This window comes from Chrysemys picta, chromosome 10 (assembly GCF_011386835.1).
Source record: "Chrysemys picta bellii isolate R12L10 chromosome 10, ASM1138683v2, whole genome shotgun sequence".
NCBI classification, from domain to species: Eukaryota; Metazoa; Chordata; order Testudines; family Emydidae; genus Chrysemys; species Chrysemys picta.
Genome location: NC_088800.1, coordinates 22,610,038 through 22,632,933, shown reverse-complemented (window position 1 = coordinate 22,632,933; position 22,896 = coordinate 22,610,038). Strand labels below are relative to the sequence as shown.

Here is a 22,896-nt window from a genome sequence, read left to right as displayed (position 1 = left end):
GACAGGAAGACTTTAGAAGCATGTTTTTTGTACTATACTAATTAAAATTAAAATGTGTATTTTAGATAAGGGTGGTCTTTTGAAGGATTTATTTAAAAAACGATATGTCTGAAGATCCAAGCATTTAAGGCTAAAGATGAATACTCAAATTGTGTATCTAAAAATCTATGCAAGGATTTTTTAGAGATATGATTTTATAATCTTCAGCAATCTTCTAATGAAATATTTTTAAAGCAAATTTTAAACTAAGGTCCTGTAGACTAACATGTCCTGAGTAAATATTACAGTAATGCACAACTGTTTTTGTCAGTAAATTCAGAAACTGACAGTATATACCTAGGGGTTGGCAAATGCCTGTTAAATGGCTTCACTACTTGAACATCTCTTTAACTTAAATGGCGATTTAACAGTTTCAATGTTGTGCTAATACAGGGGTGGGCAAACTTTTTGGCCCAAGGGCTACATCTGGGTATGGAAATTGTATGGTGGGTCATGAATGTTCATGCAATTGGGAGTTGGGGTGCGGGAGGAAGTGCGGGCTCTGGGGTGGGGCCAGAAAGGAGGAGTTCAGGGTGAGGGAGGGAGCTCTGGGCTGGGGCGGGGGTTGGAGTGCAGGGGGGTGAGGGCTCCAGGTGGGGGTACAGGCTCTGGGGTGGGGCTGGGAATGAGGGGTTGGGAGTGCAGGAGGGTGCTCCGGGCTGGGACCAAGGAGTTTGGAGGGCGGGAGGGGGATCAGGGCTGGGGCAGGGAGGTGGGGGTCAGGAGGGGGTCAGGGGTGCAGGCTCCAGGTAGCGCTTACCTCAAGCAGCTCCCGGAAGCAGTGGCATGTCCCCCCTCTGGTTCCTGTGCAGAGGTGCAGCCAGGCAGCTTGGCATGCTGCCCCGTCAGCAGGCACCACCCCTGCAGCTCCCATTGGCTGTGGTTCCAGTGGGAGCTGCGGGGGCGGCGCTCGGGGTTGGGGTAGCGTGCAGAGTCCCCTGGCTGCCCTTACTCGTAGGACCCGGAGTGGGGACATGCCGCTGCTTCCTGGAGCTGCGCAGAGCCACAACACGCGTGGAGCAGGGCAAGCTCCCGGCTGGAGTGCCAGAGCAAGGCAAGCCTCGGACCACACTCCCTGGAGGAACCTCAAGGGTCAGATTAAAACATCTGAAGAGCCAGATGCAGCCCCTGGGCCATAGTTTGCCCACCCCTGTGCTAATAGGTCTGGCAGGCTGGAAGGCTTTTTCACTTTTAAGTTACTAGATTCCCTCTGGGGGAAGACTCACCAGGCTACAGCAGCTAACTGTGGGAGCCTGCAGGAAGGGCCAGAACAGGGATAGGAAGAAGTGGCAGTGTGGACACTAAGACCCAGGGGTGCCCCAAATTTTCGGGTGGCCTACGCAGCTGCGTATGCTGCGTATGCCTAAGGCTGGACCTTGTGTATGTGTGTGTGTGAAAGAGAGGGAGAGACAGAGTCACACACCATGTGTGTGTCAGAAAGAGAGAGACGGGCATCGCTCCTTTAAATATGTTGACCCCACTCTAAGTACATTGCCTTTTTTAAGTAGATCAGCAAGTTGAGACAGCGGCTGCTGCCAGGAAGCTCCCTCCCTCCTGAGCCCTGTTTGTCCCCGACTCTGTGGAGATAAGGTACAGGAGTGGGGGTAGGGGGACACCCTGACATTAGCACCCCCCTCCCCTCCCCCACTCGGCACAGCAAGCAGGAGGCTCCCGGGAGCAGCTCCAAGGCAGAGAGCAGGAGCAGCACACGCAGTGGGGGGAGGGGCAGCTGAATTGCACAGCAATTGAGAGCCTGCTAAGCGGCTGCGCAGAGGGAACTTAGGGGAGCTGAGGGGGGGAGGGGGGGCTGCCGGTCCAGCCTGGTTCCAAGCCCCCACCACTAGCTCCAACTGGCTGCTCTTCCTGCAAGCAGTGGAGAAAGAAGGTGGCTGCCAAACAACGTTATAAGGGAGGATTGTGCAACTTTAAACGAGCAAGTTCTCTAATTGATCAGCAATGTAATAATGAAACTAAATGTTAACCGGGATGAGGTTAAGTGAGGAGTTACTCTAATGAGAAAGGAAAGCGTAGGGGAGACAAAGTAACTTTTTATTTTTTAGAAATGATCTGATAATTATCATTATCGATCATCACTTTTCTGCTGACAACGATGTATATTTATAGCCCAGCCTTTAGTTCAGGATCTGTTCACTTTCTCAGATTGAGAAACGTTTTGCTGAATGAGCAGGTTCATTGAAATTACTGATGCTACTCAGGGAACAAGGTACTACTCAATGAGAGGAAGGATCATCCAATGGATAGGGTGTTCGCCTAGGACTTGGAAGACCTGTTCCCTGCTCTGCCACAAACTGCCTGTGTGACTGCAAAATAGAGATAATCAAAAATGTGAGAATAAATACATTGAAGAATGTGAGGTGCTATTTAAGTGCTATGGTAATGAGAACCATATAAGTGTGATAGATAGATAAGAGGAGCAGAATCTGGCTGTGAATTCTTTGACAATTCTTGTTTAAAAAGCTGCTAATATGTAATGTACCTGTTAGCCTTGCATTTGGGGTAAGTGTGATCACATACAATTCTTTCTACAAAACAGCTAGAATTTGGGAGACTGGTAACTGGACGCAAGAACTTTTCTTCTATGGATCACAGGTACTTCCATGAGTCTGTTGTGTCTCCTCCCTCCTGCCTCTGGTACAATAAACTGTCTAGAATAGACTAGAATAGTTGAAATCTAGGGCAGACTGGCAGTGACTGAAAAGTCTTAGCATGTTATAGCTGGTGTTACCGTGTTTGGTAGCCCATGTGAAACAAGGGGTGGTTTTAGTCCAGTTGCTATGGAACAGGCATTCACATCATAAAAGCCGCCATCACATGTGACACTCTGAGGCATTCCTGAGGGCTGTGCACAATCAAGCTTGATGGGATTAGTGACAGTTACTTCAGGACTCATGTTTCTGTGTTTTAGACTGTTCTGATTTCTCTGTGGGATTTCTACGAGCCAGGCAGTACGTAACAAGGTAGATGGGGTAAAGAGAGATATGCAGAATCCAAAGGATTTTTGCCATCAAATAACAGTTCTTGGTACCTTGGTCATCATCTCATCATGGTAAATGCCAAAGGGATGGGCCCTGGGTGGTTTCCCTTTAGTCATGATGGAAGTGCTTGGGACTAGGGCACTATGCCGAGCGCTTGCGGAGGCTCCGCCCGAGGCTACCAGCCACCTGTAAAGCAGTTGCAGGGGCTGCACAGTGGTAGCCCCGCCTTACTGTCGTGCGTCTGCTGACACAACGTTCCATCCGCTCCCCCCCTTTGCGGGAGGGGGGTAGGAACACAGGGGGCGGCAGCCCGCCCAAAGCAAGTTAATAGCATTCCAGCGCCTGCTTCGGTCTAGCAAGGGGGAGAAGCGGTGTAGGGATGCACAGAACCTGGCCCTACTCCCATGAAAGTCTGTGAAATCCACGGCAGCTTTGCCATTCATTTCAATGCCAGCTGCATGTCTCTGCCCCTGCCTGCACACAGCAGGGAGAGGCACAGCCCTGCAGCAAACATTATTTTTCTCCTCTTACAACTGTCACAGCTACATTGGCTGCAGTGCTGCCATGGTGTTGCAGGCGTGGTTAATATGGGAGGTACAGCAGGGCTGGTTTTTCCAGGGCACCCTGGAAGACAGGCCTTTGGTCCTCCAGCAGAACCTGCAAGTGAAACTGACTCCATTACTAGTCCTAGCCTAAACCCAAAGGGCTTTCAGTAGGGGAGCAGATTACCATGGAGAATGACATGGGTTTTCCAAATTCTTTCCCTTTCAATAGTTGATTGATGCTGCATGACCCCAACCACTCCAGGCTGAAGGGAGTGAAGATTAGCACGTGCATGCGCCGTCCGAAGGAGGGAGTGGTGCGCTCCAGCAGGCCGGGATAGCGTGGGTTCATCATCACCTTCAGTTTCTGCAGGGAAGTGTTTGCAGCCACTGCCGTGAGTCTGTTGTGTCTCCTCGCTCCTGCCTCCATCTGTGCTGCCTTGTAGAGTGTGAGGCTACATTAACAACAACGTGTTAACCCTTGAGGGTTCATCCAAGTGCTATTTCATCATTTAGCAGTAAGGCATTCCCTGAGAAATATCCCACCTGATATCAACACGGTTGATTTAGGAGAAGTTCATGAGTATCCTCTGATTAGTGACTGCAGGGAGATTTGGGGAAAGGGAAGCTGCTGCTAACGTGCGTGAGCAAGAAACAGAAGGGGCTCAAGGAGCTGACATAGGACATTGTTCCAGTGACCCTGTGCAAGTCTGTTTTAAATGTAATGGTGGAGGGCTCATTGTGATTGTACTGTACAGTATCACCCAGCATCATGAGTCAAAAACGCCAAGCAAGAGATAGTGGAGTGCCTAGTAGTAGCAGTACCACTAGCAGTAAGAAAACCAGGAAAACCATTAGTTTGGGTACTAAATTAGATGTTTTAAGGCATTTTGATGCAGGTGAGCGTGCGGTAGACATTGCCATCACTCTAGGTCTCACTCCGACCACTGTGAGAACAATTCGGAGTAATGCCGACAAAATCAGGGCTAGTGCTCGGTGTGTAACACCGCTTAGTGCTACTAAAATAAGTCGATCAAGAAGTAGTTTGATGGAAAACATGGAGCGTCTTCTCTCAGTGTGGATAGAGGACCAAAACCAGCGGAATATACATCTAAGTATGCCTGTGATACAAGCTAAGGCAAAAAGTTTGTATGACAAATTAAAGAGAGACCAAGGTGAAGGATCACAGACAGAGATGTTCATGGCAAGTCGGGGATGGTTTGATCGGTTCAAGAGGCGCTTCCACCTGCACAGCATGAAGATGTCCGGTGAGGTGGCTAGTGCCGATACTGCAGCAGCTAAAAATTTCCCCGAGTATCTCAAGAAAATAATTGAGGAAGGAGGCTATTCACCTAAGCAAGTCTTTAATGTCAATGAAACAAGTCTCTACTGGAAGATGATGCCTGAACGAACTTACATTTCCCGAGACAAGAAGACAGCACCTGGATTTAAAGCAGTTAAAGACCGCCTAACCTTGCTTCTAGGTGGTAATGCTGCCGGAGACATGAAGATGAAACCGCTGACAGTGTACCAATTTGAAACACCACGAGCTCTCAAGGGATATTCAAAGGAAGACCTTCCAGTCATTTGGAGATCCAATAAGAAGGCATGGATAACTGGAGCTATTTTTTCAGAATGGCTGACTCTCTATGCCGTCCCTGCATGGAAGGAATACTGTGCCAACGAAAATCTTGATTTCAAGATTTTATTACTTATTGCTGATGTACCAGCTCATCCAATCAATCTGGACGACCTGTGCGAAAACGTTAAAGTTGTCTTTCTGCCACCTAACACCACATCACTCATCCAACCTATGGACCAAGGAGCCATCGCTGCATTTAAGGCATATTACTTACGCCGTACTTTCGACCAGCTCATCAGAGGCACTGATGGAGAAGGCAAGCCTACGATTCGGCAATTTTGGCGTGACTACAACATCCTCAAGTGCATCAATAACATTGGTGAGTCCTGGGCTGAAGTTACTCAGGCATGCATGAATGGTGTGTGGTGGAAGTTGTGGCCTGAATGTGTCAGTGACTTAAAAGGATTTAAAGATATTGTCCCTGCTATGAAGAAAGATATTCTCAGCTTGGCCAAGAAAGCAGGATTTGATAAAGTGGAAGAAGCTGACGTTACACAACTTCTGCAGTCACATGGAGAAGAGCTAACCAATGAAGATCTGATGCAACTAGACATGATGAGAGCAATGGAAGACGAGGGCCAAGAAGTAAAAGAAGAACCAACCCATCAAAATTTGACTGTCAAACGTCTTTCTGAAGCTTTCCAAATGATTGAAGCTGGTTTGCAGATCCTTAGTGATGATGATCCTGACAGGGAACGCAGCTCTAAAGTGATTAGGGGAGTTGGTCATCTAATAACTTGCTATAAAGAAATTTACCAAGAAGAAAAAAGGAAAGCAAAACAACCATCTCTAGATACGTTTTTTCGAGTTGTGACGGTTAAGGAAGAACAGCAAGAGGAGCAGCCGGACGATCCACCCTCTTCCACCTCTGACTCCACCACCTCAACCAAGCTTAACAATCATCATTGTTGAGTACAGTATTAAATTGTTTAAAACTTATACCTGCATTAAATTTTGTTTAAAATTGTTTAAAAGTTATACGTATATAACTTATATATGTATATGTATATAATGTCTTTTGTCTGGCAAAAACAATTTCCCTGGAATCTAACTCCCCCCATTTACATTAATTTTTATGGGGAAATTGGATTTGCTTAACATCGTTTTGCTTAAAGTCACATTTTTCAAGAACATAACTACAACATTAAGCAAGGAGTTACTGTATAATCATATGATTACTATCCCCACCTTTTTAATTGGATTCCATACAATTAGCTTTGGGCCTATAAACAGTGCCCTTTTTGTGATGTTGATCACCCTGTTGATTTTTTGTGTGTGTGAGATTTGCTTTTGGAGATTCCATCCAGTTTGTTTCCTTTGATCTAATTATTGTATAAAATAAGCCTATTTAAAACTCAATATTATAATTAAATTGTTTCATTTTACAGCATCCAGTAACATATTAGGTGCTTCACAATACAGAGGAGACATGGCCCCTGACTGGAAGAGTTTATAATCTAATACAAGATTTTACAGTCACTCAAGACTCATTCTTCCAAGACTGAGAGAAGGTGTCTTTAACTAGACTGCATAAGAATATCACTCCTATACACATTTTACATCTGCTGTGTTATTACCCCTTCATACTATGGTATATCCCCAAAGGACCTGCTGTGTTATAACCCCTTCATACTATGGTATATCCCAGGGGTCGGCAATGTTCGGCACGCGGCTCGCCAGGGTAAGCACCCTGGCGGGCCGGGCCAGTTTTATTTACCTGCTGACGCGGCAGGTTCGGCCGATCGCGGCCACGGTTCGCTGTCCCGGGCCAATCGGGGCAGCGAGAAGCCGCGGCCAGCACATCGCTCGCCCGTGCTGCTTCTTGCTGCCCCCATTGGCCCAGGACAGCGAACCGCGGCCAGTGGGGGCCGCAATCGGCCGAACCTGCCGCGTCAGCAGGTAAATAAAACTGGCCCGGCCCGCCAGGGTGCTTACCCTGGCGAGCCGCATGCCGAATGTTTCCGACCCCTAATATATCCCCAAAGGACCTGCTGTGTTATAACCCCTTCATACTATGGTATATCCCCAAAAGACCTGCTGTGTTATAATCCTTACAGGCTAGTGAAAAGGGTCCTCAGCAATAAGCAGTTTCTAGTTTCTGATGGTGCTACAACATTGTCAAAAGTGTTAAAACGGAAACTATTAAGCTCAAAAACCGTGATGTCTCCAAAGTCCTGTAGTGACAAGGTTCCTACAATGCAGATGGTGTGAATCATAGAATCGAAGGACTGGAAGAGACCCCGAAAGGTCATCTAGTCCAGTCCCCTGCACTCAAGGAAGGACTAAGTATTACCTAGTCCATCCCTGAAAGATGTTTGTCTAACCTGCTCTTAAAAATCTCCAAAGATGGAAATTCCACAATCTCCCTAGGCAATTTATTCCCGTGCTTAACTACCTTGATAGTTGGAAAGTTTTTCTTAATGTCCAACCTAAACCTCCCTTACTGCAATTTAATCCCATTGCTTCTTGTCTTATCCTCATAGGTTAAGGGGAACAATTTTTCTCCCTCCTCTTTGTAACAACCTTTTATGTACTTGAAAACTGTTATCATGTGCCCTCTAAGTCAGGGGTTCTCAACCTTTTTCTTTCTGAGCCTCCCCCCCAACATGCTATAAGAACTCCACGGCCCAGATGTGCCACAACAGCTGTTTTTCTGCATATAAAAGACAGGGCTTGTGTTAGGGGTGTATCAAGTAGGGCAATTGCCTGGGGCCCCACACCATAGGGGGCAAAGTGAAGCTAAGTTACTCAGGCTTCAGCTTCAGCCCCAGGTGGTGGGGCTCGGGGCCCTCAGCTGTAGTCCCACGTGGCGGGACTTTGGCTTTTTGCCCTGGACCCTACTGAGTCTAATGCCAGCCATGGTTGGCAGACCCCCTGAAACCTGCTCGCAGCCCCCCAGAGGGCCCCGGACCTCTGGTTGAGACCTGCTGCTCTAAGTCTTCTCTTCTCCAGACTAAACAAACAGAGTTTTCAGTCTTTTCTCATAGGTCATGTTTTCTACACCTTTAATCATTTTTTGCTCTTCTCTGGACTTTCTCCAATTTGTCCACATCTTTCCTGAAATGTGGTGCCCAGAAATGGACATAATATTCGAGTTGAGGCCTAAGCAGCGCAGAGTAGAGTGGAAGAAATATTTATGTCTTACAATACTCCTGCTAATCCATCCTAGAATGATATTTGATTTTTTTGCAAAAGTGTTACACTGTTGACTCATATTTAGCTTGTAATCCACTATGACCCCCAGATCCCTTTCTGCAGTACTCCTTCCTAGGCAGTCATTTCCCGTTTTGTATGTGTGAAACTGATTGTTCCTTTCCAAGTGGAGTATTTTTGCATTTGTGCTTATTGAATTTCATCCTGTTTACTTCAAAGCATTTATCCAATTAGTCCAGATAATTTTGAATTTTAATCCTGTCCTTTCAAGGCACTTGCAACCCCTCCCAGCTTGGTATGGTCCGCAAACTTTATAAGTGTACTCTGTATGCCATTATCTAAATCATTGATGACGATATTGAACAGAACCAGACCCAGAACTGATCTCTGCGGTACCCCACTTGATATGCCCCTCCAGCTTGACTGCGAGCTACTGATAACTACTCTGTAGGAACAGTTTTCCCAGCATGCTAAAATCCCCCACTTTTGCTACTGTTCTATAAACTAAGAACAACACTACATACAGTGTGAAACACTGCTTTGGGAGAAGGACACATGCATTTTAAAGGAAATAATTCAACAGGATTTTTCAATTTAGTAGGAAAAAAATGTTGATTTTTATGCTCAGACCTGAGAAAATTTTCATTCATTTTACAAATTTCTAAAAATACATGCTTAAAAATGAAAATACTGTTTCACACCAACTACAGCAGCACCAAGTAGTCTATTCCAAGGACCAGAACACTAATATATTTTAAACTATTCCAGTAATATTAGTGAATGTTTCTCTTATGAATGCTGACATATTTGAAAGAGTAGAAACATTCCTTACTTTCTTTGAATACCCTCAGATAGCTGAACAAAAGAGTATTAAACAAGAGGTGGAACAAATCAGTTACGTAGATACTGGATCCAATGAATGGGGTTGGGTCCATTATGATTAAGAGCAGTATTCTTGTAACACAAACACATGTGCAGTAAAAATGGGATGATTGTTCAACAGTTATCCAGCAAATGGAGCTCTCCAAATTATACAGTTAATCCAGTCCCAGACAGATTGTCTTTCTGATCTCCAAGAACAGCTCTGAAAATCAGGTTGTTGAAAACTGCATGTATTGAGGAATTCTAAATTGACATTTGCTTTTTCCAAATAAAGTTCCTTATTTTGATAATTTTAAAATGTAAACACAAAAAGCAGGAGTGAGATTAGTTTTACAACCATGAGCATAAGGGAGATACACATAAGAGATCACTTTCAGCAGTACAAAGTTGTGCCTTGGTTTTGAACCAGGAATATTTCAGACACCCCAGGAGAGTCAAAATGGAACCATTTGGCCCAGCCTGTCACAGATGTATATTACTGATGTACAGGGAAGTGTTAAAAGGACCTACACCTTTTTTTCTCTGTATGATAAAAATGACTTTAGTTACAGAGCCTGCCACAACTGTAAAAAGCATGGAGGAAGAAAATGAAAGAGAACCTCACCAAGGCACCAAATGGAAAAAAGAGAAGGCTGATCATGTGAGATGTCTTTTTAGTCAGGGCCCCTGTGGTTACAGTATAATACATTAAGTGAATGAATAATCCAGTATTATACATAATAATACACCAACTTTGACAGCCCTACATTCTTTTCTGAGGGCAGTAGGGATTGATTCTTCAGGACAGGGCCAGCTCCAGGCACCAGCTTAACAAGCAGGTGCTTGGGGCGGCCAAGGGAGAGGGGCGGCACTTGCGGCAATTCGGGGGCGGCAGGTCCCTCACTCCCTCTAGGAGCGAAGGACCTGCCGCCGCCGATCGCGTTTTTTTTTTTTTCCCAGTTGCCGCCGCCGATTGCGATCGCGGTTTTTTTTTTTGCTTGGGGCGGCAGAAATGCTGGATTTATCAGGTATTCCTTTAAAATGTTTATTCCCTTAAGACGTGTTCATTGAAGAGAGCTTCTCTGTGCTGCTGTAAAATAACTGACTTCTGTTTCTGATAGCTAGCTTTTAGTAAATGGATGTGTCCCTTTGCTCAATGGCTACATTTATAGGGGGAAAAAAATCACAGTTAGCTTATGCCTTCCCTATCAGAAAATTCAGGTGGATGTTTTAGAGTGCAAGCATAACCAGCTGAGGTTACATACATCCTGCATCAATCTCTCAATTCAAAGCAGGTGCTGAAAGTTATCAGGATATGTATACACATGGCTTTCCCCCCCCTACAGACAAATTATAACTCATATGCATTAACACAGACAATCTCTGGGCTTGCAAGTCCAGGGCTGTGAAGCATTGCTTTTTATTTGACTAATTTATTACAATACTAATTTGTTAGGTATTTGATTATTAGTAAGAACTTAAATCCTCAAAAAGAACAGGAGTACTTGTGGCACCTTAGAGACTAACAAATTTATTAGAGCATAAGCTTTCGTGGGCTACAACCCACTTCTTCGGATCTTATGCTCTAATAAATTTGTTAGTCTCTAAGGTGCCACAAGTACTCCTGTTCTTTTTGAGGATACAGACTAACACGGCTGCTACTCTGAAACTTAAATCCTAGCACTGTGGCAACAAGGTAACATTTCATGTAAAAAATAAAGGGTTCCTGTTTTTGTCTCTGAATTATGTCATGAAAATTTCCATTGATATGTTTAAAACCTGTTTGACGGAAACAGTTTCTCTTTAAATAGAGGTTTTGTCCCCTTAGGGCAAGTTTAGCGTTAGCTTACATTATCTTCCTAGCAACTGTTTTAGTCCTATCTAATATCTACCTAATGCTTGCAGCTGTAATGCAGATGTTTATGGTTGCTCGGGTCTACAGACTACTGGGGCCGTTGTCCACAGGTGGCACCTTACACTTTTTGGACATGTCGCAAGGATGCCACAAGACGTTCCAGCAAACGCCATTCTCCACGTGGCTTGTAACATCTGGGATAAAATTCCACCAACCAAGGGATAGAGGCGGCCCAGAGGCAGACCCCCTATTACATGGGTTCATAAAGTCTGTTCCAATGTTGGACTCTCAGGCCATCAAGCCTTTGTGGTTGCGCAGGAATGGACCAAATGGCGAACGATCACTACGGCCGACTGTCTGGCTAAGCGTTGAAGAAAGAGAGAGAGAATGCCTGGTAGAACTTGAAGAGTTATTTTGTGGTAATATTAGACTAGGTCTGGATTTTTAGGCTGAACATTCAGAAGTCAGATACTCTATTCCAAAACCATGCAGCTGCCTTGTATCCTGGTAATGCATCTGTTATTTTGCAATTTACATGACAATTAGTTTCTTTATGTCTGTCTTGACAGCTCCCATTAAAGTCAAATGAAAGACATCCATTTACTTTAATGAGAGTTGGAGAGTTGGCCTTGATAAAGAAACTAGCCATCATGTAAATTGCAAAGGTATCCATGTGAGTCTCTAGCTATTTATAGAAATCAAATTCAAACTTTCTTTGATCCGGATAAGATGAAAGACAATCATTAGGGAATAAAAGAAGGAAGATGAAACATCAATGGATCCTCTCCCTTTGATGTAGAAGAGGTTTCCCATGAAGTCATATAATAATTTAGATTTTAATTTTCTTTTAATAATATTAAATGTATTCATAACTATTTGAGATGTGCAACTATCTACTGGAAACAAAGTAGTTTTCTTTACTATGTCTGATCAATTTATAGTCTGCCGCAGGTTGTGATGATAAATTATACTGATTGCAGTTGTTTCCTTGTTATAAATTATGATGAATAATTATGCATTGACAATATGTGGACTTCTTTTAAGTTGATATTTTTCCTGTTTCAGTTTAAACAGCAAGAGCAGGTTCACTGGATCTTCCTTTAAAAATATTTTTCATAGACTACAAAGCCAGAAGGGACTACTGTGATCATCTAGTCTGCCCTGTTTATAACACAGGCCACAGAACTTCCTTTAATTAATTTCTGTTGGAATTAGAGCATATCCTTTAGAAAAACATCCAATCTTGATTTAAAAATTACTAGTGATGGAGAATCCACCACAATCCTTGGTAAATTGTTCCAATGGTTAATTACCGTCACTGTTAAAAATGTGCACCTTATTTCTAGTCCAAATTTACCTAATTTCAGCTTCCAGCTATTGGATCTTGTTATATCTTTGTTTGCTAGACTGAAGAGCCTATTATCAATTTTTTTGTTTCCCATGTGATCAAGTCACCCCTTAACAAAAGGAAGATTAAGCTACCTAGATTGAGCTCCTTGCGTCTATCACTATAAAACAGATTTTCCAATCCTTTAATCATTCACATATTTCTTCTCTGTGCCCTCTCCAATTTAAAGTAAGAATGGAGGAGTGTGGAGAATGTAGGGCATCAACAGAATGAAGTGCAGTGTGGTTTACTAGTAGTCATCCCATAAGAATGGAGATCAACTTTCCTGGGTTCAATTTCCAATTCTGCTGAGTGATCTAGGGAAGGTCACTTAACTTCTCTGTGTCTCAGTTTCCCCATCTCTAGAACAGGGATGATAATATCCACTTCACCAGGGTGCTGTGACATTTAATTAATTAATGTTTGAACAGTGATTTGACAGCTTCATTTGAGAGTCACTTAGGGTTCAATCCTGCAAGGTGCTGATCAACTCCTAGAGGTTATGAGTACCCTCAACTCCCACTGACTTCAGAAGCGTCTCAGCACCTTTCAGGATCAAGCCCTTGAAGTGCTATGGGTTAAATCCACCTAGACATGGAGGACCTTCCCCACCAGTTAAGAGTTGTGTGCAGGATGGGGTGCAAATGAAGTGACTATACAACTATTACAGAACACTACAGCACATCTCTTCAGCAACACTGGCTATTGCAAACACATCAAACCTGTCCCCTACTCTCTAGATTAGCTTTCCATGGAATATTGAATCAAGTTCAAGGTCTCAGTCCTTATTTTCATAGTGTTCCATGACCTGGTCTGCTATATTTAAAAGATTCACTAAAGCTCTGGGATGAAGGCCACGGTCAACAACTCACTCTTCTGACACAATGTACTTTTCTATCAGAAGGGAAAAAATCATCTATGCAGGAGACAGAACTTTCTTGGGGCCTGGTCAGAGACTGTGGAATGAACTCCCTCAGGAAGTAAGGACATCAAAAACAAACAACCCACCTTACTAAAACAAAACACTCCACTGCACACACTTCTTCCCCTGCAGAGCGGATGAGAGAACAAACCACATGGGACCAAAGAGAATCATGTTACTTAATGCAGTACTGGAAGATGCCCAAACACTACTGTGATGTGCTCGGTTTAAGAACCTGTATACAGTAACTCCTCACTTAACGTCATCCCAATTAACGTTGTTTCGTTGTTACATTGCTGATCAATTAGGCCTTGACTACACTTGCGAGTTGGAGCGCATTAAATCAGCCCCAGGCGCCCTAACTCCTGAGGTGTCCACACTGGCAAGGCACATAGAGCGCCCAGACTCCATGGCTGGAGCACCCCTGGTAATCCACCTCCATGAGAAGCATAAAGCTTGCTGCGCCCCGGCTGGAGCACCGCAGTGCCAGTGTGAACGCCCTGGTCTCTTAATGCGCTCTGATCAGCCTCCATGAAGTGTCCCACAATGCCTGTTCTAGCCACTCTGATCATCACTTTGAACTCTATTGCCCGGCCCTCAGGTGACCAACTGTCAGACCTGCCCTTTAAATTCTCTGGGAATTCTGAAATTCCCCTTCCTGTTTTCTCAGCAAGGCATGTAGTGCTCTCAGTGCACCTTTCCAGGTGACCATGCCTCCAGTGCCAGGCGATTCCCAGTATGGAGCAATGGCGAGGTGCTAGACCTCATCAGTGTTTGGGGAGAGGAAGCTGTCCAGTCCCAGCTGCGCTCCAGCCGTAGGAATTATGATACCTATGGGCAAATATCAAGGGCCATAATAGAAAAGGGCCATGACCGGGACGCAGTGCAGGGCAGGGTTAAAGTGAAGAAGCTGCAGAATGCCTACCACAAAGCGCAGGAGGCAAACCACTGCTTCGGTGCTGCCCACACAACCTGCCGTTTCTACAAAGAGCTGGACGAGATACTTGGGGGCGACCCCGCCTCCACTCCAAAGAGCACCATGGACACTTCAGAGGCCATAGCAACACACAGTTCAACAAGGCAGGAGGAGGAAAGCGGGAGCGAGGGTGCTGAGGAGGAGGGGAGCCCAGAGCTAGAAGACAGCCCGGCATCCCTAGCTGCATGCAGCCAGGAGCTGTTTTCAAGCCAGGAGGAAGGTAGCCAGTCGCAGCAGACCATGCTTGGGGAAGAACAAACAGCAGAGGTGGTGCCCGGGTAAGTGGCTTTTATTTTGGGAAGGTAGTTGTTCAGTGCGGGCTCTTGGGACGAGGAGGGTTGTAGAAAGAAGGGTTAGGGCTGCGTGCATGCCTAAATGCGGAATAGGGCATTGATGTGCTCTCTCACATCGGGGTTATCGGCCTCAGTGATCTCATCGAAGGTCTTATGCAGAAGCTGGGCAATCCGCTTGCACAGGTTCCTTGGCAGAGCTCTGTGCTCCTTGTCCCAGTTAGGCTAATATGTCCGCGCCACTGTGCCGTGAGGGACAGGGGGACCATTGCCGCACACAGGCAAGCGGCATAAGGGCCAGGGCAGAAGCCGCATTGTAGTAGAAGACCCTCCCTTGCTTCCCAGGTCACCCTCAGCAGCGAGATAACTTCCAGGACGAACTCATCCTGTGGAAAACTTGGGGACAGTGTTCAGTATAGGGGCCCCCTGCAGCTTTTGGCTCTCCCCAAGCACAGAACCCCAGAGGACACTACGGCCCTGAAACAATCAGTCTCCCTTGCCCCTGTGCTTACTCACCATTTCGGGGCTCTTGTGGGTTATGTACGCTCGCTTTGGGACGAGCACTTTCTGCTATTGTGTGCACTGTGCTTGTCTTTAAGTTTGGCCGAATCATTGCTCTGTCTAGTGTGAACACTGCTGCCTCTGTTAAGTGTTGCATTTTGACTTTACAGATGCAACCTTGAGATCCTTCCTTGTTATCAACCGCCGAAAGGCTGCAAAGAATCAGGAAGCGTCCGCGAAGAAGCAAGGAGGACCTTCTGCATGACTTCATGCAGCAGTCCCTTACTGAAAATCAAAAAGTACAGGAGTGGCGGGAGACCGAAAGGAGGCTCTGCCAGCAGAATGCGGATCGCCAGCACCAAACCACGGAGCGACTCCTAAGCATTATGGAGCACCAAGCGGACTCAATGCAGGCGCTCATAGCACTGCAGACGGAGCAGATCCACGCCCCCCACCTCCCCCAGCCCTTGTCCCAAAACTCTTTCCCTTGTGCCCCCATGTCACCGCCAACCCACTTTCCCCAACATCCGGTTTCTTACCGCTGCCAGCTGCCTCCAACACCTGTGGCTTAACCACCCAGCCCTGAAAACTATGACCCTTACCCACTGCACTCAACCCCCATCACCATGCGTTTTAGCCAGCCTGAAGTGCAACACTCCAGACAGGAAGGCTGAGTATGATAACAGGACATATTAAAATCTGTGATTGTCCCGTTCCCCACCCCGCCCCTTCCCTCCTCCCACACAGCACAGATGTGTCATGCCATGTGTGTTTTCCCAGCAGTTGTGTTTCTTTTCAATAAATTAATTCTTTGGCTTTGCAAACATTCTTTATTGCATTAAGTAAAAGATAGCGTAGCCCAGGAAAGCAACAGGCACTGCAGGTCAGTGCATCATACATAGCAAACACAGATGCCTACTAGCATTGGAACCACTGCACTTCACACCTGTGCAGGGCACCAAACATTACTGGTGGCTTTCAGCATTGAATTGCTCCCTCAAGGCATCCTTAATCCTTACAGCCCCGCCCTGGTCTCTGGCTGTTCAAATTCAGCCTCCAGGTGTTGAACCTCCATGGTCCATGCTTGAGTGAAGCTTTCACCCTTCCCTTCACAAATGTTATGGAGGGTACAGCACGCAGATATAACCACGGGGATGTTGTCATTGGCCAGGTCCAGCTTCCCATACATAGTGCCAGCGGCTCTTTAAACAGCCAAAAGCACACTCAATAGTCATTCTGCACTGACTCAGCCTATTGTTGAACTGCTCCTTGCTGCTGTCAAGGCTCCCTGTGTATGGTTTTATGAGCCACGGCATTAAAGGGTAAGCAGGGTCTCCAAGGATCACAATGGGCATTTCGACTTCCCCTACGGTGATCTTCTGGTCTGGGAAGAAAGTCCCGGCTTGCAGCTTCCTGAACAGGCCAGTGTTCCGAAAGATGCGTGTGTCATGCACCTTTCCAGGCCAGCCTGCGTTAATGTCAATGAAACGCCCACAGTGATCGACAAGCGCCTGGAGAACCATAGAGAAATATCCCTTTCGATTAACGTACTCGGAGGCTAGGTGGTCTGGTGCCAGAATTGGAATATGTGTCCGATCTATCGCCCCTCTGCAGTTAGGAAAACCCATTTGTGCAGAGCCAGCCACAATGTCATGCACGTTACCCAGAGTCACAGTTCTGAGCAGGATGCGATTAATGGCCCTGCAAACTTGCATCAACACGATTCCAACGGTCAATTTTCCCACTCCAAACTGGTTGGCGACCGATCGGTAGCTGTCTGGAGTTGCCAGCTTCCAGACTGCAATAGCCACATGCTTCTCCACCATCAGGGCAGCTCTCAGTCCTTGCGCTGCAGGGTGGGGGTGAGCTCAGCACACGGTCCCATGAAAGTGTCTTTTCTCATCCGAAAGTTCTGCAGCCACTGCTCGTCATCCCAGACTTGCATGACAATGTGATCCCACCACTCAGTGCTTGTTTCCCGACCCCAAAAGCAGCGTTCCACTGTGGTGAGCATGCCCGTGAATGCCACAAGCAATCTTGTGTCATATGCGTTATGCGAGTCGACATCATCGTCAGACTCCTCACTGTCACTTTGTAGCTTAAGGAGTAACTCGACTGCAATTCATGACAGGCTGGCGAGACCCATCAGCATATTCCTCACAAGTTTGGGATCCATTCCTGCAGACCGAAAGGGAAGACAGAGCGCGCAGTACAAAAAACGTTGAAAGATGGCACCAAATGTGGACGGAAGCACAGGGATTGCTGGGCTGCGAAGTGATGCATCATGGGGCATTGGGACAGGACCCAGAATGTCCCCCACCCTCTCTCCCCCTTTCCTTTCCCACAAGCTACATCGCCAGAATGGGAAGAGGTGCTCTGTGGGATAGCTGCCCATTATGCACCGCTCCCAATGCCGCTGCAAGCGCCACAAATGTGGCCATGCCACTGCGCTTGCAGCTGACGGTGTGAATACGCAGCAGTGCTTTCTCTGCTGCAATCTCCGAGAGCTGGTTTAACTCCCGGCGCTCTACACCTGCCAGTGTAGCCATGCCCTTAGAGAACATGCTCGTTTAAAGTTGCACAATGCTCCTTTATAACATTGTTTGGCAGCCGCCTGATTGTCAACTGCTTGCAGGAAGAGCAGCCCGTGGGAGCTAGCTGGTGGGGGCTTAGAACCAGGCTGGACCGTCAGCTCCCCCTAAGTTCCCTGTGCAAAGCCGCCCAGCAGGCTATCAATTGCCGGGCAGTTCAGCTTCCTCTCCCCCCACTGCCACGTGCTGCTCCTGCCCTCTGCCTTGGAGCTGCTCCCGGGAGCCTCCTGCTTGCTGTGCAGAGCAGGGGTGGGGAAGAGGGGTGTTAATGTCAGGGTGTCCCCCTGCTCCTGCAGCAGGTGCGGGGGAGGGGACACAACAGGACTCAGGACGGAGGGAGCTTGCTGGCAGCAGCTGCTGTCTCAACTTGCTGATCTACTTAAAAAGGCAATGTACTTAGAGTGGGGTCAGCGTACTTAAAGAGGCAATGCGTCTCTCTCTCTCTCTCTCTCTCTCACACACACACACACACACACACACACACACACACACACACACACAGGGTGTGTGTCTCTGTCTCTCTCTGCCAGGCTGTATCTCCTCCCTCCAGTCCTGCTGCCTTGTAGAATGTGAGGCTACATTAACAACAATGCGTTAACCCTTGAGGGCTCAGCCGAGTGCTAGTTCATCATTTAGCAGTAAGGCATTCCCTGGGAAATATTCCACCCTCTGACTCCTCCACCTCAACCAAGCTTCACAATCATCATTGCTGTATACAGTATTAAATTGTTTGTTTAAAACTTATACTGTGTGTGTGTGTGTGTGTGTGTGTGTGTGTGTGTGTATGTGTGTACATATATATATATGTATATATGTCTTTTGTCTGGCAAAAAAAATTTCCCTGGAACCTAACCCCCGCTATTTACATTAATTCTTATGGGGAAATTGGATTCGCTTAACATTGTTTCACTTAAAGTAGCATTTTTTAGGAACATAACTATAATATTAATCAGGAAAAGAGCTGCATGCAGTGCTGAAAATTTTTAGACTGAACCATTACTTAGCATGAGTAATGATTTTCAGCAATACAGTCAAATCAAAAGCCAAATCTAGCTCTCTGAATTCTTCTTTTTCTCCCTGGCATAATTATCCTATGACTGCCTTGACTAGGAGGGTCAGGCACATAGAAAAAAATAAATACAATTACATGATCATTACTCACTAGAACACAGAATTAAAGGTTTTCTCTAGAAACAAATATTTTGGGGGTTAGATCCCAAAGTAATTTTACACACCATTTTTTAAACCAGAAAAGTTATTACAAAACATTTACAATATTTATTAACTTCTCTAATCTATTATAAGAGCTGAGAATATGTTTCTCTATTTATAAAACAAATAACATTACTCCAGAGCTAATTGAAGAAAATGTAACTACACCCACAAAAACTAAAATACTATTAGGAATTGTTCAACAGGTTACGCATTTCCAGGTAATTTAGTATCTAAAAAAACCCTGTGAAATTATGTGCCAGTTCAGGCCCTGATTCAAGAAAGCATCTCTATTCAGAACTGCACTTTAAAGCATATGCTTAAGTCCCACTGAAGTTAAGTACATGCTTAAGTACTGTCTTTAATAGAGATGGATTTAAGGAAGTGCTGAATCGAGGCTGGTAAAAAGTGCTAGACTGATAATCTTGGAGACTAACATGTTCTATTTACCCTTAGAACATAGGCTCTGACAATGACAGTTTCTACTGTCTTGCCAATGCACCTCAATCCTGAGGTGGACGGACAGCCTCCACTGGTGAGAGGTGGACAGGTGGAGGTGTGGTGATGGACTGCAGAGAGTTGTGTTGATGGGTGGTAGGCGGTGGTGAGGTTTAATTATACTCTTGGCTGAGTCTATCAACAAAGATGCCAAATCTTCACCGAAATGAATAAGGGTCACACAATCCAGCCCAATCTGAGGTACAAATATGTACTACTCAGAATGATAAAGGCTCTGGGACCTCAGAAGTTGTAGCTGGTTTTGTTCCTCAAAGCAATCATTTCCCTAACTCTATCTGATAAAATATTCCAACCTCTGGATTACAACTCTGTCTTTCCCAGGGACATGATTAAACTCTAATGAAATCAGCCTTTAAACCACTAAATACAGTTTTAAAAAGCTGTAATCTCCTTAAAGAAGTTTTTCATCCCAAGTAATGACTGCTAGCTAGAGTGCTAGGAGTTTAATGAGTTTAACCAAAGAAACTTTTAGAAGGCTCTTTGCAGTCTATGTAACAGAAGTGCTGTGAAAACAAAAAGGAGTCCTTGTGGCACTTTAGAGACTAACAAATTATTTGGGCATAAGCTTTCATGGGCTAGAACCCACTTCATCAGATGCATGCAGTGAAAATACAGGAGCAGGTATAAATACATGAAAGGATGGGGGTTGCTTTACCAAGTGTGAGGTCAGTCTAATGAGATAAACCAATTAACAGCAGGATACCAAGGGAGGAAAAATAACTTTTGAAGTGGTAAGAGAGTGGCCCATTACAGACAGTGGATAAGAAGGTGTGAGTAAAAATAGGGAGAAATTAGTATTGTGGAAATTAAGTTTAGGTTTTGTAATGATCCAACCACTCCCAGTCTTTATTCAGGCCTAATCTGATGGTATCCGGTTTGCAAATTAATTCCAGTTCTGCAGCTTCACGTTGGAGTCTGTTTTTGAAGTTTTTTTGTTGAAGAATTGCCACTTTTAGGTCTGTTATTGAGTGACCAGAGAGATTGAAGTGTTCTCCTACTGGTTTTTGAATGTTATGATTTCTGATGTCAGATTTGTGTCCATTTATTCTTTTGCATAGAGACTGTCCGGTTTGGCCAGTGTACATGGCAGAGGGGCATTGCTGGCACATGATGGCATATATCACATTGCTGCATCTGAATTTGACTCAACAGTGTAAATATAATATATTTGGCATGAATGCTTTAATTATTTAAAAGGTGATTTTGGTTACAATGTGACCCACTTAGCCTTTTGTAAAGCTAATGCTGAATTCAGCAGCAAAAACAAAAGAAAAAAAAAGCAAATGATTTCAGTAAACCTCTTTGGCTGCTACTTTTGCATAAACTTTTCTAAAACTCACCATATGTATTAGGATTTTGATAACAAAGGAATTTTTACAACTCTGAGAACTTTGTGACAGGTCAGAAGATTACTAAACCTCCTAAAGGAAAACTAAAAATGTGTCTAGTTGTACTGTTAAAGCCAGGAATGACTTTATGATATTGGTATATTGCAATGGAAGTTGGAGTATAATGAAAAAGTTCTCTTTCATGTGGCAGGATGATAAGGTAATTTTATTAATATTTTAACAGATTTGCCTTTATATCATTTTTTTAAATGTCCAGACCCATTAAATGTCTGGAGTTTTCAAATCTGTAACCTATCCTATAAATTATTCTCTTCTGTCATGTGAACTATTGACTTCTATTCAGAAACTGGATCAATAGCCAAAAGAGATGTATTTAAAATGCTTATTGGGCTCATCTATTTTTCTGCCATGTACTTTTCTATTTTGGTTCTAATTCTCTCATTCAGTTTTTAGTTTAAAACCACAGGTGGAAGGGAACATTGTAAGAGTGTGATTATAATTAAATGAACCCTTTGGTTAGGATTTTGACTGAATAAAAGATAAAGGACTAGACCCTCAAGCGGCGTAAGTTTCAAGTCAATGGAGTTTTACCAGTTTACAACAGAAGAGGACCTGGCCCAGAAAATTCAACGTTATAGTTGCCCTATCAATATTTCTGTACAAATCATTACTTTTTTATGTCTTAATGGGCCAAAATTGCAAAAATTGAAACTCCTGAAGTCTCTGCACCTTTGTGCGTCTATATTTGTATGTGCACAAACTACAGTTGGGCACACAAATTGTGACATGCCTAAATATGCATTCACACACACAAATGTCTGTTTTGTACATGCATTCATAGTAACCGTGCACACAAAAATCATTGTGCAAATTCTCATGTAAAATTGCACAAAGACCACAGGGTTCATCTTTATAAATCTGATGAGTAAATGTCAGTTGCCTGACCATAATTTTGAATTTTGTGCATTCAAGAATCTCAGCTGTAATCTGCACAGCTAGTATATAGTTCAGTTTGGGACGCAATAAGTTCTAATAGGTACAGCAGGGACCTGGGAGCCTGGCTTATGTTTTGGACTCTGCCACTAACTGCTTCATGCATCATACATTACTGCTGCTCTGAGGAGCAAGATCGCTCCCTCTTCAGCTTTTACGCAGTATTGCGAGCCATGCTGCCAGTGCTAGAAAGAAGGGAATGAACAGAGGCAGGGAGCCACCACCTACAGATCATAGGAGAATTATCTTATTAGTTGTGGACACGTGATAATAAATGACCTGGTTTTTGTTATTGATCTGCTAGGCAACAACTGAAAATTGACAACAGTCGAGTTTTAAAAACACGAGGTTCATGAAATGTTAAGGACTTACTGTGTTTCTCCCCACAGTCTGAATGTTTAGAGGTGCACATGCAGGTAAATTATTTGGAAATGATGTTTTAAATTAAATTTAGCAATTTCTCTCAGCGGGATTTCTTGTTTTGCTGAAAAGTGTCACCATTTGTAATGCAGACAGCAGAGAAGTCTAAAATAGACTGAAACCAGTGTGCTGGAAAGCTGCTTACATTACCATGAGGAGATGTGAACTGTTTCTTAAAACCTGTCAGGAACTCAGGCAGAATGGGATGGGAAAGGTCCTAGACAGAAACTCTACAATGAAGCTGAGAATAGCTTTAGGGATAATATTGCTTCCCTTATTCCAGTGTTTCCCAGACTCGGGATGCCACTTGTGTAGTGAAAGCCCCTGGCGGGCTGGGCCGGTTTGTTTACCTGCCGCGTCTGCAGGTCTGGCCGATCGCAACACCTAGTGGCCGTGGTTCGCTGCTCTAGGCCAATGGGAGTTGCTGGAAGCGGCGGTCAGTACGTCCCTCGGCCCACGCTGCTTCCAGCAGCTCCCATTGGCCTGGAGCAGTGAACCACGGCCAGTGGGAGCTGCGATTGGCCGAACCTGAGGACGCGGCAGGTAAACAAGTTGGTCCGGCCCGCCAGGGGCTTTCCCTAAACAAGCGGCGTCCCAAGTTTGGGAAACACTGCCTTATTCTAACAAAGTTTCTTGTTTAGTGTTAGA

The 22,896-nt window shown here is 44.9% G+C and overlaps 1 protein-coding gene across 14 annotated transcripts in view; it reads left to right on the top strand.

The window, feature by feature from the left end:
* TMOD2 (tropomodulin 2) overlaps positions 1-22,896 on the top strand; it is a 73,833-nt gene that overhangs the window by 11,690 nt on the left and 39,247 nt on the right. For 2 of the 14 annotated variants that reach the window (XM_065559432.1, XM_065559426.1), the window contains exons 1-3: positions 1,490-1,629; positions 2,594-2,649; positions 3,810-3,972. The exons of 2 other annotated variants lie outside the window; for them this stretch is intronic. Coding sequence is in view for 2 of the 12 variants with exons in the window: in XM_042853923.2 (XP_042709857.2) it covers positions 4,350-6,131 (1,782 nt within the window). In the remaining 10 variants the exon portion in view is untranslated. Of the gene's footprint in view, positions 1-1,410; positions 1,630-2,593; positions 2,650-3,809; positions 6,579-22,222; positions 22,245-22,896 lie in introns of those variants that run through there. 10 more of the 14 variants (XM_008172287.4, XM_065559424.1, XM_042853923.2 and 7 more) reach the window with 9 other exon arrangements.